The sequence below is a fragment of the Eumetopias jubatus genome, unplaced genomic scaffold, assembly GCF_037043125.1.
Source record: "Eumetopias jubatus isolate StellerSeaLion01/CBP00866 unplaced genomic scaffold, mEumJub1_p1.0 scaffold_17, whole genome shotgun sequence".
NCBI classification, from domain to species: Eukaryota; Metazoa; Chordata; class Mammalia; order Carnivora; family Otariidae; genus Eumetopias; species Eumetopias jubatus.
Genome location: NW_028274823.1, coordinates 52636191 through 52648973, shown reverse-complemented (window position 1 = coordinate 52648973; position 12783 = coordinate 52636191). Strand labels below are relative to the sequence as shown.

At 43.9% G+C, this 12783-nt stretch overlaps 1 protein-coding gene across 1 annotated transcript in view; it reads left to right on the top strand.

The window, feature by feature from the left end:
- LRMDA (leucine rich melanocyte differentiation associated) overlaps positions 1-12783 on the top strand; it is a 1122731-nt gene that overhangs the window by 615481 nt on the left and 494467 nt on the right. Inside the window, exon 6 of the mRNA XM_088019786.1 lies at positions 9976-10093. Within this exon, the coding sequence (XP_087875912.1) occupies positions 9976-10093 (118 nt within the window). The remainder of the gene's footprint in view (positions 1-9975; positions 10094-12783) is intronic.

The following is a 12783-nucleotide window of genomic DNA, read 5'->3' as shown; positions in this document are numbered from 1 at the left end:
GGAAGGATTGGGGAAAGAAGATAATTGTTTGAAAGAAACTGGTTCTCTTGGGACTCCTGTAAAAATTTGTGGTGATCCATGGAGGAATGAAGTCAGGAGAGTTCATGTTGTATAAAACAAAGCTGTTAGAAGTACTGAAGGCTATTGAACATTGTATCTTTTTAAAATACATACACATAGACACATAAAGCTACATCAGGAATTCTGTTATGTTTCCTTCTTGGGAAGCATTGTGTACCTTTAACCTAATTTTCTAGATTTCTTGGTTAATGTTGTAGGGGTCTGAGACTATTTTTAAACCATCTTAGAATAAAACTCTAACCCTACTTTTAGAAAAATGTAGTAAGTCTTTCTCCAGTATGAAGATTTTCATTTGGATGTGATCCTGTAGGTTTGAATGTCAATTCTGTTAGGAGAAATATGATTAATATCCAGCAGGTGAAGAGTTACACATTTCTAAATCAACCCTGTAGGTTGCTTAATCACTTAGAACTTAATCTGCTTCTTTAACACTCTTATCAACTCTGAAGCATTTAACAGCCTGATTTCCGATATGAAGGGGTCTCTTAAAACATATTTTATCTTCTTGCAGCAATTTACAAGATGTGTCTTGAAACTGTCAAACAAGTCCAAGAAGGTTCTTTCAGTCAACATTTTTAGTAAGCCAAGCGCGATTTAGGAAATTCTGATTTGTTTTCTGGCTTTTTTCTTAAGATTTCTGTGTTTAATTCTTTTTAAAAAAGAGTTATTTATTTTAACAGAGAGAGCACACACAAGCAGGGAGAGGGGCAGAGAGAGAGGGAGAGAGAGAATCTCAAGCAGACTCCCCACTTAGTGGGGAGCCTGATGCAAGGCTCGATCCCTTACTCTGATATCACGACCTGAGCTGAAATCAAGAGTTGGACACTTAACTGACTGAACCACCCAGGCGCCCCATGTGTTTAATTCTTTAAAATAGCTCAATAAATTTTATGTATGTATGTATATGCCTGCCCATGTCCTATATATGTGTGTGTTTTTATGTATGTGTGTGTCGGCACACACACTGACACATATGCTCGTTCATTCATTCATGGAGCTGTATGTCAGCCAAACTGTAGGCACATTTTTGTTGTCTTTGTTTTCCTAGAATGAGAGAAGTGGAATGATGAAAATCTTCAATTGCATCATATTTTATTCAGTCTCAAATAGAAGACTTAGAAGGTTGCAAAAGGAAAAAAGCTATTACTATCTTTTTTTGTTATTATGACTGTTCACATCAGTAAAAATACTAAGACCCATCAGAAGATCTGAGGTGGGGCCCCGCTTTAAAATGGGGAGGATAGTCTAGGTCAGTGACCCTTCACCAAGGCTGAACTCCTGACTCCTCCGAAGCAGTCTGATTAACTTAGTGGCAAGTGCAACAAAAAAGTCAGTAGGTAATTTGGATGCTCACTTGACTATTGGACTAAGTAGTGTTGAAAATCTCTGTTGGCTGTAGCATTCTGAGATACTCTGCCTCCACGCTGTTACAGTTCTTCCTTTACTCTCTCGTGCCATTTTATGTACTCCATCTTGTATGTCTCTCTCACTACTTTATATATGTCGATATCCAGAGAATGGCTTCCAGTAGGTAAGGCTGTGTCTTCTTGCTCTTTGAAGACTCTTCAATATCTAAAGTAACAGTGGCCTTGGAATAGGGGTCAGATAAGTGTTCACTGCAGGCAGCTTGAAAATTGCTTTCTTCTGAGAAGCTGAGTGCTTAGAGAGAGATGTATGGCCCTCTGGGCATCTCAGATGCCTACTTTCTATTTGGAATCCGATCCATTTGATGTCCACAGACATGGTTAACAAGCAAGGGACTATCCTTCAGACTCAATCCAAGTGCTGGTCATTGGGTCCTGATCCTTCAGGGAGGGTTTGGTTCTAGAGGAGTGATTTATCTCATGGGCTGGTGCTGGTGCCCACTAAGCCTGACCTCACTACTCCAGATCTGTTGGGGTTGAGGGATAGGCCTGGGAAGGTTGTTTGTTCATGCACATATGGCAAAGATGCCATGAGCAGCTGGATCCTAAGGGCCACACACAGCTGAAATCACATCTAGTCAAAATTACCCTAGAAAATCCATAAGTCACCCACAACAATGGGAAGATGCTCATGCTCCGAGAGAAATAAGAACTAAGAACACTGGAAGGAACATTAAATGTGTGCCCATCCGGTTACATGTTCACTGCATGGCTTATGACGGTTGAGTGGAATGGTAGCCTATTCTCTAGCAATTCTGAATTTTTTATTTGTTTTATTTTTTATTTTTTATTTCTTTTTGATGGGCACTCTCACCCTTGTATTTGAATGAGATAAATGTATATATAATGTAGTTCTGTTCTCTGGTCTGTAAGTGGCTCTACTTTGTTCATCTTGGAGTTTGTGCTTCATTTGCCCCTAAGAAATTTTACGGTTTTACAGTAAGACTTTTGAATCCAGAGTTCTAGTGTTTGGGTTTCTACAAAGCAATGTAGCCACCTTCTTTTTTTTCCTTTTGGTAAAATATTTTCCTGGCCCTCCATCCACAAAGCATGAGGTCTGCCTTCCTCCTAGCTGTTACCCAGAGCCTGATAGTAGGGCCTCTATGTAAATTTATGTGACATATTCACTAGAAAATTGCTTAAAAAATGAATGATATTTCTACAGTTTACTGTTTTTCACTTTAAGTACATTTTCTGACAATATGTCTTCTATTAATCATTTAAGCAATAGTAGGAGCCTTAAAGGAGTGTATTCAGAAGCAAGAACCCATGGCTCATTTAGTGCTGTCTGAAAAAATTTCTTATTGATTGGCATCCTCTGTGGTTATGTGATGTAATATTTATAATATGTCACCCAGCCATACATCAAAACAAGTACGTCTGTTTCATTTCTGTGGGAGGTGTTGATTTCAGAGAGGTCAGCCCACTTTTAGGTCACGTTGTGGCCAACCACTGGAGCAGAAGTGAGGAAGTGACTAGATTTATGGAGTTATTGGAAATGGCTTCATAGATGCTTCACTTTCTGCTGATGCCTTCCTCCCATCCCCCAAGTCAACCCTCCTCCTTCCTTCCTTACCCCCTGTGCACACAGTTGGGTTTTCCTGGCACGTATCCCCGTAGTAAAACAGGCTCATTAAATCTGTATGTGAGCATGAACATACTACTGAGTTGTTGAGCGGTGCCCTGGTCCTGCTGGGGCAGGAGCGAACCAGGCTTGGATTTTTTTCTTTGCCATTCATCATGGTTCATGGCTGAGAAATGTCCATTGCCATGTTATTATAGGAGCTTAAACCTACCCATGCTTTTCTGTGTGTACACATCATGCAACTATTTTGGGATGAATGTTGAATGAAGGTGAATGTGATAACAAGCAGCCTTCAGGATTTGGGTGGGAAGAGAGTGGTGTGGCAGGGCTTGGTTGGCTTGGGAGGCCACCATCCTGCTAAGAAACCACTTGGGGCCTCCTGTGGACTTCAACACTAGCCAAACAATGAGTCAAGTGTGGGAGACCTGGGTGCCCAGAATGGTCTGCTTCTTGTCTTCCTTCGCAATTCTTTTCTTTTTTCTTCCTGCAGGAAAGACAACAGAATGAAAGTCAACAATACTCAAAGAGCTAGACCTGGCTTGTCAAATAAGAGATTTGGTCTCATGTCTCTCAGCTGTACTTCTGTCATGAAACCCTTTGCCATTCACCCCCTCCTGCCACTCCAGTCGCTTCTTGGCCTCTCCTTCTTCCCACCTCCTCAGTAGGCCCCTCTGTATTTCTTACAACTTTAAATTATTTAAAACGTGACACCCTTTCTTTGTTCCCTCACAGAGAGCAGCCCGAGGCCTGCCCAGTGTCTGCAGCACTCAGCCAAAGGGAAGGAGGGAGGGACCCTCCGCAGTCTGCTGGCCATCCTGGGCTGCCACCATTTCCCAGCCAAATAGACGCTGTAAAACTTGTGGCTTACATAACCCAGCTAGCGTTCTCCAGCTAATCTACAATCTGGGCTTTGAAGATCACAAGAAAGCAAAGGTCACGACCCAGAGATCAAAGTGACAGAAGCCCACAGAGTAATTGCTGGTTGCCCTCTGTAGAGGGCCTTGCTCTGTCCTGTGGGTGTATTGTTTGCACGGAGACTTCAAACATGCTGCCGGTGAACTGTGAGGAAAATCAGCTGGCCTTTGCCAGTTGTCAGGCATTCATTAATGCTGTAGGTGAGCTCACCTCGGCTCATTAGAGTGAGATCATTGTCATCTCTTTGAGCATCTGGAGTTATTCCACTCACAGTGTTTGTTCATTACTCTTTGGTCTTTATTGACTTTTTCTCACAGCCCTCCTTTACCTGGAGGTGTGAGGGGGTGGTTATATAAGGAAATTGGAGTAATAAGAAAGGAGGCTATGGATGTGTTTATTGGAAGTTAACTTTGAGGCACACAGAATTCAGGCAGGCAAAAGCTTAAGAGAGGCTTAGGCATCAGCGAGCCCATTCTCTTCATTGTGCCTATGGAGAAACTGAAGCTCAGGAGGGTGGCGGAGACTGAACCAAGATCACACAGCAAAAGAAGCCCAGAGTCTGGACCCTTTCCTCTGCCCTGTTAGTCCCCAAGCTTTTTGTTATGAAGACCTCTCCTCTGTTTAATTTTCTGCCCCTTTCGTCTCTTTAATAAGCTTTAGTTTCTTTAATAAGCTACATTTAAGCCGTTGCTAACTTTTTAAAATTAGTCAGACACATTTAGCCATTGATGAGTGCTTTTGATGAGCATGAGGTAACCAGTGTTACCAAACTGGGTTGATGTAATCCAGTCAAAATCAGAGAAGCTTGATGTTTTGTTGGCGTGCTCACTCTATTCCGTTAGGCTTTGTGAAAGATTGAGAACAGTTCCTGGGTCACCCGCTGCTGACTTCAGGGGCCCCTGGTAGAGCGTCAGTAGCTTGCACCATGTCTCCCCACCACCCCCATGCAGGGGAGCAGTAAGGCAGAAAGAGCTCATGGGGGAGGATGGGCATTCTGTACTGCCATAAACGGGAAGAGGTAGGAGAAAACTCCAGGTGACCTTGCATTCTGATTCCCTTAGGATCTGGAAACTTGATATTTCTTTAGCAGAGTCTCCTCAGAGAAAGAGACATGGTAGCCAACTCCAGGAGCAGACAATGGAGAGCCATCTTGGTGTTTCTGTGATTGTGCGGCATTACTGGGGAGCAGCCAGCCCCCCCTGGGGTAGCAGTTTGAGCAAGAAGAAAGAGCATCCTCCTCTCCCTTTGAAGTCTAGATGAAAAATGCCAGAGCTTTGGGATTCGGGCAGAGAAAATTGATTTGGGAGCAAAAAAACAAACAAACAAAAAAGGCTTTCTGCTCTTCCTTTCCTCCCCCTGCCAGTTTTAGGTGTCTCCTTAGAGGAGTCCTGTAAGAAAACAGAACATTGAATATGAAGAGAGAGAACTTGAAAAGCACTGTGTGCGGGTCTCACTTTTCGAGAATCTGCTTTCAGCCAGAAACAAATGGGTCTTTACACACCTTCCCAGGATCCCTGATTTCTTCTTGATAACCTCACCTTCCACTTCACAGCCGAGAGTGCCCCTGACTCCCTGCCCCCAGCCCCAGGGCTTTCGCCCAACCACCTTGGGAAGGTCAGGAAAATTGGAGTTGCCCTCTGGAGCTACGGACATAAGACTCAGAACTTAGACCGATCTCTTTTCATTAAGCAGTGCCCTGGCTTAACAAGCAGTTTTATAAATCTGAAGCTGTCTCCGGGTGTCGCAGGATTTATAGATGGGGGTTTCTGCCATAAAGTGGTTTATGATGGCTGCCTTCTGTGTTATTAGTAGCTGTCTCTTCCTTCAACCATTGCTGTTTGATAATAGCCTTAAAACACCCAGAATTACTTACCTGCAAGCCCCATTCCCGATAGCCCCTGTTGACAGTCTGAATAAGTTTACTGCCCTTTTGTTGTACTTTACCTTCAAAACAAACTGATTGAACCATCAATAGCTCGTGGAAGCTGACAGAGGCATGTCATCTGGACTAGCCCTTGTGATTGCAGGTTATCTGGGGGAGTTAACCTTCCCGCATTGTTAACTGAAATGTTTTATGTACTATGCAACTTTAGGATACGGCTGTGATAACCCCAGTAACTAAGTAATACATCACAGTAAAGAGATTTTGGTGCAACAAATAACCCTGGATTAAATTTACAAGGGTCGAATTGATATTGTAAAAGCCTTCATTCTGTGGCTTCGGGAATCCTCGGTTGTATTTTTATGGCAAACTTGTATTATACTCAGGATTGAAGCTGCAGCTTTTGACACCCTGACATGACCTAGAACAAAGGGAAATAGATCTCTCAAGACTGGGATGGGACAGGCAGGCAGAAAGCCCGCTGACTTATCACTTGGCAATAATGTTTGGAGCTAGTTCCAAACCACCCAGGGGCAGGGAGATCGGGTGGATGTGACTACCTTTGGAGCGCTGTGTACCACAGACACTGGGGTAGGGCGGACCGTGAGCAGAATTGGGAGGGAGATTCTTCACCTTACCAACCTCGTAATTCCAAAACTATTATGCCTCGTGGTGTTATTTTCACTTGGACAGTGGTTTGCGCACAATCCGTGGCATCAGCCACCCCGAGAACTTATTGGAAATGGACACTCCCGGCCCTAGGGGATCAGAAATTCTGGGGGTGGGGTCCTGTGATCTGTATTTCAACAAGCCGTCCAGGGGATGCTGATGCCCTCTTAAGTTTGAGAGTGACTGTGCTGGAATATAAGCTGCTTGAGAGCAGGGGCCTTGTCTGTTTCACACCTCACCTTATTCTTGGCACCTGGCACGGTTTGTGACAGGTGGTAGCAGCTCGCTAATTATTGATTGTGTGAGTGAATGTATGAAGCCATCTCTAAGGGAGGAACTTTGGAACCTGGGCTGAGTCTCAGGCTGAATTATTTGGGGGCAAGCCTTCCTAGTGTCCCTCAAACCTCTCTAAGCACCTACCACCTAGGAACCCCAGGCCGGCCCGTCAAGATGGGAGTCAAGTCAGTCCTAGTTTCAGGGATGACTGGCAGCCTATTTCATGGGCTGTTTCTTCGATTGTTTAAGATGAGTGCTCTGAAAACAGCAGCTCTTTGTCATCTAAAATTTTTAACTAGCTTAAAAGCCAGCACCTCTCTCTCTCTCCTTTGATTTCAGGGCTGTGATCCAAAGTGGGGCAAAATGACAACGTGCTGTCTGTTGTCATCGTGGTTCCTGCCAGCCCCGTGAAGACATCTTTCATTCCATCATTAAACATTGGCTGATTTTCTAATACTGATGTTTTCTTCACCTGAATATTCATCTTTTCCCACCCTACACTTAGTGGGTGTCTTTACTCCTCTGAGCGTCACTCCTGACATATTGTTTCCGTCTGTAGATGTCTTTATTTGAAAGAGTCTGTTGTCATCAAGACTTTGCTGCTATACGCAGAAGATGGAAGTTTTCTTTGACACTGACTGAGGCCAGTGGGAGTTCTGTTGGAGGATAGAAGTTCATTTGAGGCTTCATGAAACTTTCTGATTTTGGATAAGTTTAGAGGGCATTTGGAAAGGCAAGGGAGAGGCTCAGGGAGAAGTTGGAAAGATGATCGTAGATTGAGACCAGGGAGGAAGCTGGAAGTAGATAGTCAAATTTCCAGAACCTCAGATGTTGGGGTGGCCACTTCTGGGGAAGAAAAGTATACCTCAAAAAACTCAGAGTATTTTTACTTTAAGGAGTATTTCAACTAGAAGTCTCTATGCTGTTTTCTCTGGCATTTCAATGATCAGCCACATCTTTGGGCAAGTATATGGAGGCCACCTGGTGATGTAAGACCATCTTATGAAGGTGGGAGCTGGCTTTGGGAACCCAGTGCTCCCGTGAGGAGGGGGGCATGCTATAACACCCCAGGTAACATTTGCACTGAGAAAAAGCTCAGTGCTTAAGATTGCTTTAGGGTTTTGTTCTTTGAAGATCACTTTTGATTTCTTGTTTCTCCTCTTTCTCCTCTAGCCATTGGTTTTCAGTCATTCAGTGAGTAATGTTAGGTCCCTTTCTTTGTGCCCCCCAGAATTAGTTTGCACATAACCCCAATCTCAGCACTTAGCTGTGTGGATTTCTAATTTTTCTGTATGAGTCTATCTTCCCCATTATACTGAGAACCCCTTTACGAGTAGAAATCACGTTATAATCACCTCTGTGTACCTAGGGCCTGGCACATGTTAGGTGCTCAAGAAATATTCATACAACTGAAATAAACTGGTATTTTTTTGAGTCCATTCTAAAGCTACTTTTTGAGACAATATGAGGGTGAGAAAAATAACGTCCCTGCCTTTAAGAAGCTTATAGGTGAGGACATCAACTGAACACCAATAAAATGATTTAATGTTTTTGGTTGTTTACCAAATGTTATATGGTGTGGTGTTCACAGTATATCCTGGGAGTGCAGAGAGGGGAGAAAACAATATGGTCTGGAGATGCAGAAGAAAAGTTCATGTGGGTTGGGATTTAAAAGATGAGTGAATACTGAAGAGGCTGAATACAGGAAGGAAATGACAGATTCCTGTGGAGATAATCTATTGCTCTTGACATTGGATACTTACCTCTTCTTCCTAAGCAGGACAGGGTCTAAACAATAGCTCCTTTGAGTGATCAAGTATGGGGGCTCGATGGAAAGCATCTGGGTTGGTAACTGTTCCTGAGGAAAAAGTATAGGCAGGTATCTGTACCCTTTATGTATTTATTTGTATGTTTATATACCTATCCCATGGCCACGTGGATCTTCTCATCAATTCCAAATATACCTGCTTGAGGACAGTTCATCACACAAGTAACCATTAGCTTATCCTTGGAGGCCATGATGGGCACCGAAGACTCTTTGTGGGGGAATCTGTATTAGTATTTGTTGGGCTATTAAATTAATATCCCCTATAAGCTGATTCTTCTTCTTTCACCTTGGTAAAAATAATCTTCTTAGTGCCAGTGTGGAAGTAACTCAGGGATGATGAGGAAAATCCTCAAGACCCCTGTTCAATTCTTCAAGGAAGCATTTCTCGGTTATGTGTGCTCCTTACTTCTATCCCAAAGTCATCTATGTTATTACAACCTCTAGTTTATTGTCCTGGACGGCCAGTCAATGTTTCTTGTTTTAGTTTCAAATTGAAGATTTGTTTTGTTTTGTTTTAAAGATTTTATTTTTAAGTAATCCCTACACCCATTGTGGGGCTTGAACTTACAACCCTGAAATCAAAAGTCACATGCTCTACTGCCTGAGCCAGCCCGGCATCCCAAAGATTTGCTTTTATCTCAGAAATGAGAGTTACACAGATGACTCATGGGAATGGCAGTGGCATAATAGTACAATTAGGTTATAGGTTAGTTTCCCTGAGAACTTTCTGTGTAGCAAAGAAGCCGGGCCCATTTCTAGAATGGAAGGGCAGGGGGATATACATTGATAGGATCTTCCAGGCTCATTGGGTGTGTGCATTCTTGTGTGTGTGTGTGTGTGTGTGTCTACATTTGAATCAAGGGCAATCATTAGCGTACATTTTTAAGGATTAGTTGTGTGTGTAAAATATAATTATGTGGATTTCTGCAAAGAGTGATCATTCATTATTTGTGGAAAAAAAAGAGAAGCAGAGCCAAGGTCTAAACTTCTGAAGACCTAATGATGTAGATCCCTGAGCATGAGACAAATTGCATGGATCTTTGAGGCCATCACCTACCCTCCTGCATTGTCTCTGTTTTCTTTCTTTTTTTTTTTTTTTTAAGATTTTATTCATTTATTTGACAGAGAGAGAGAGAGAGACAGTGAGAGAGGGAACACAAGCAGGGGGAGTGGGAGAGGGAGAAGCAGGCTTCCCGCCGAGCAGGGAGCCCGATGTGGGACTTGATCCCAGGATCCTGGGATCATGACCTGAGCCGAAGGCAGACGCTTAACGACTGAGCCACCCAGGCGCCCCTCTCTGACTGTTTTCTTTCAGATGCTTTGTTCTGCACAAGCTGCCCAATTTGAAGTTTCTGGATGCCCGGAAAGTAACCAGACAAGAACGAGAGGAAGCTTTGCTCAGAGGGTCATTCATGAAGGTGGTGAAGCCCAAGGTAAGCTGCCTACTTTCTGGTCTTCACAAGGGACTTATGTCTTGCCTCACTGGTTATTCTTGGAGCACGGAGGATGCTCTTCTGTGTTTGGAATGCAGGAGAGGTCTCCCATCAGGGTTTTATCCATGGATATACTGTTGGCCCATCAAGAAGTAGGACTTCTACAATAAATTGGATCTTCCTGTGATCCAGCTAAGGGGACTTTATTTGTAAGGTGATTTCACCCAAGTGGCTCTTTTTTTTTTTTTTAAGATTTTATTTATTTATTTGACAGAGAGAGACACAGTGAGAGAAGGAACACAAGCAGGGGGAGTAGGTGAGGGAGAAGCAGGCCTCCCGCAGAGCAGGGAGCCCGATGTGGGGCTCGATCCCAGGACCCCGGGATCATGACCTGAGCCGAAGGCAGACGCTTAATGACTGAGCCACCCAGGCACCCCTCCAGGTGGCTCTTTTACCAATAAAGCAGCACCATACGCAGCCCAATGGTGATGTTCTGGGGGGCAGATTTCAGGTCTCCTTCTTGAAGATGTTTTGTTTACAAGGTGGGGCCTCTGCAGGTCTGTAGCAGAGAAAGAAGACAGCTTGGAGCATTTACTTTTCCTCAGATGGATAAGATTCCTCTAGTGACCCAGAGGGAACTCTCCTGTCTTGGGGCCATAGTGGAGGTAGGGGAGAGTGATTTTCTTCTGTTCATAGGTATGAGGGCTCAATAGCTCTTGGAGATATTATTAGCAGGAAAGGCCATTTTTTTCCTGACAATATGACCTGGGACTAGCATCTTCTCCCTACATGCAGTTCTCTAGAGCTCATGGGAATAGTTTTACTGACCTTTCCTTTATCAGCTGAGTCTGTGTCGAGGCCATGGAAGTGAATATGGTGTCATCTTAATGACAGTGTTGATGAGGCAGGGGGGATGTGGCTTTGAGTATTGGATTCAGATTCAAAGAGATTTTTAAGGATGTGAAAAATTATCTGTTTGGGAGGAGTTGGGGTCCTTCCATGAAGCCCAAGGCCAAGGAAAGGACCAGATGGCCCCTGATGACTCCTTTCAAGGTGCATTACTGCCCCAGGGCCCCGTGGACTATTAGTCACTTCCTGTGGGATCCCAGCTTGTGTGTTGAAAACACTGGCCCAGAAATCTTGGAGGTCTAGTTTGTCCTCGCTTATTGACTTAGAGCGCCTTACACATGCATTGGAAATGATTAAGGGGGAAAGAGAAAAAAACAAACAGAACCCAAACAGAAAAAGGAAACCTCTTCCATCAAGTCGCTCGGCTGGCAGCCGGCCTCAGGCCACTTTCCCTGAATCTGTGAGGTGCAACTTATTTCCCGTTATGCTGAATAAAATTGCTAACAGTTGTGGAAATATATGATACAGAGGGTATAATACTGGTAGATAAATGTATTGTTACCTGTTTCAGCATGTGGGAAATTAATTGAGTGATTCGTTTCATAGCTATTAAAGTGTTAACAGTTTTCCTTATCGAGGCACAAATTTGATGTATTGCTCGTGACTGCCTTTAGTTATTTCAGCTTTTGTAATTTTGTCCAAATGAAATAATTTATTTCTTGGCCTCCTTTTTTTTTTTGGTTAAAAGATTTCAGAGGCAGCCGACATCACCAAACAAAGGACAACAAATGAACTGTTTATAATATCTTGGGTTCCTGCCCATTCAACATTTTCCAACTTCATGTATGCATGCCCTTTCTAGGACAGATCGGTATTTCTCCTGCTCCCCCTGTTCTTGACAGGGGAAGCTCTGCATTATCCCAGGAACTCTGAAGGGGCACTAAATACAATACCCACCTGTGTGCTCACCGCTGCCCTAAGGCTCTTTGTATTCAGATCTGTGAGTCCTCACACAATCCCCCCCTGAAATGTAGGAGGAAGGGAGCATTGGCTGACTCTTAGGTGGGGTAACTGAGGCCTAGAGGTGTTAATTGGGCAGCCCAGCTAAGTTAATTGGGCAGCCTGGCTAGTAAGAGCTGGGACTGGAGCTTGACCGGTGTGTCTGACCACAGAAGACACATCCTTCAACTGGGATCTTACCCCTGGAGCCAGTGAGCCACCCATTTTCCCTGTGCATTTCTCTGTTCCAAATAAAAACCTCCTAAGAAGGCCTAAAGGAAGAAAACAGGTAAAAGCTGCCCTGCTCTCTTGGGGTCGAGATGGCAGCCAGGACTGAAATCCCACCTGGCCTTTGAAAGCAAGTGGGAAGGGCTCCTTAAAATCCAGTAGTAGCCAGCTCTCTGAGTCATGAGCAGCATGAGCAGACATGATTTTCAAAGCTCCAAATTAGTTTCTAATCAATTATAGAATTAGCTTATGTTTGTGTGATTGACTCCCACATCTTTACTAATGGTGTTAAGCTTAAAAATACCCATTAATTAGTTGAGGAGAGACAAAAGATGCTCTGACAAAGCATGGGGATCTTCAACTGTTACCTTTTTGGAGAGTCACATGATTTCTACACTGGAGAGGACTTCAGAAATCACCTGGTGTATGCCATCGTTTGATGGGTGAAGGAACCGGGTGAGGAGGTTGTGTCTGGAGGCCCCCACGGTCTGGTGGAGGCAGAGCTGGGATCAAAACCCAGGGGCCTGGGCTCCCGGTGAAGTGCTGTATCTACGCCCTGATGCTTCACACGCACAGGACTTACTTGGCTGTGCCCCCGCTTTCACATCACACTG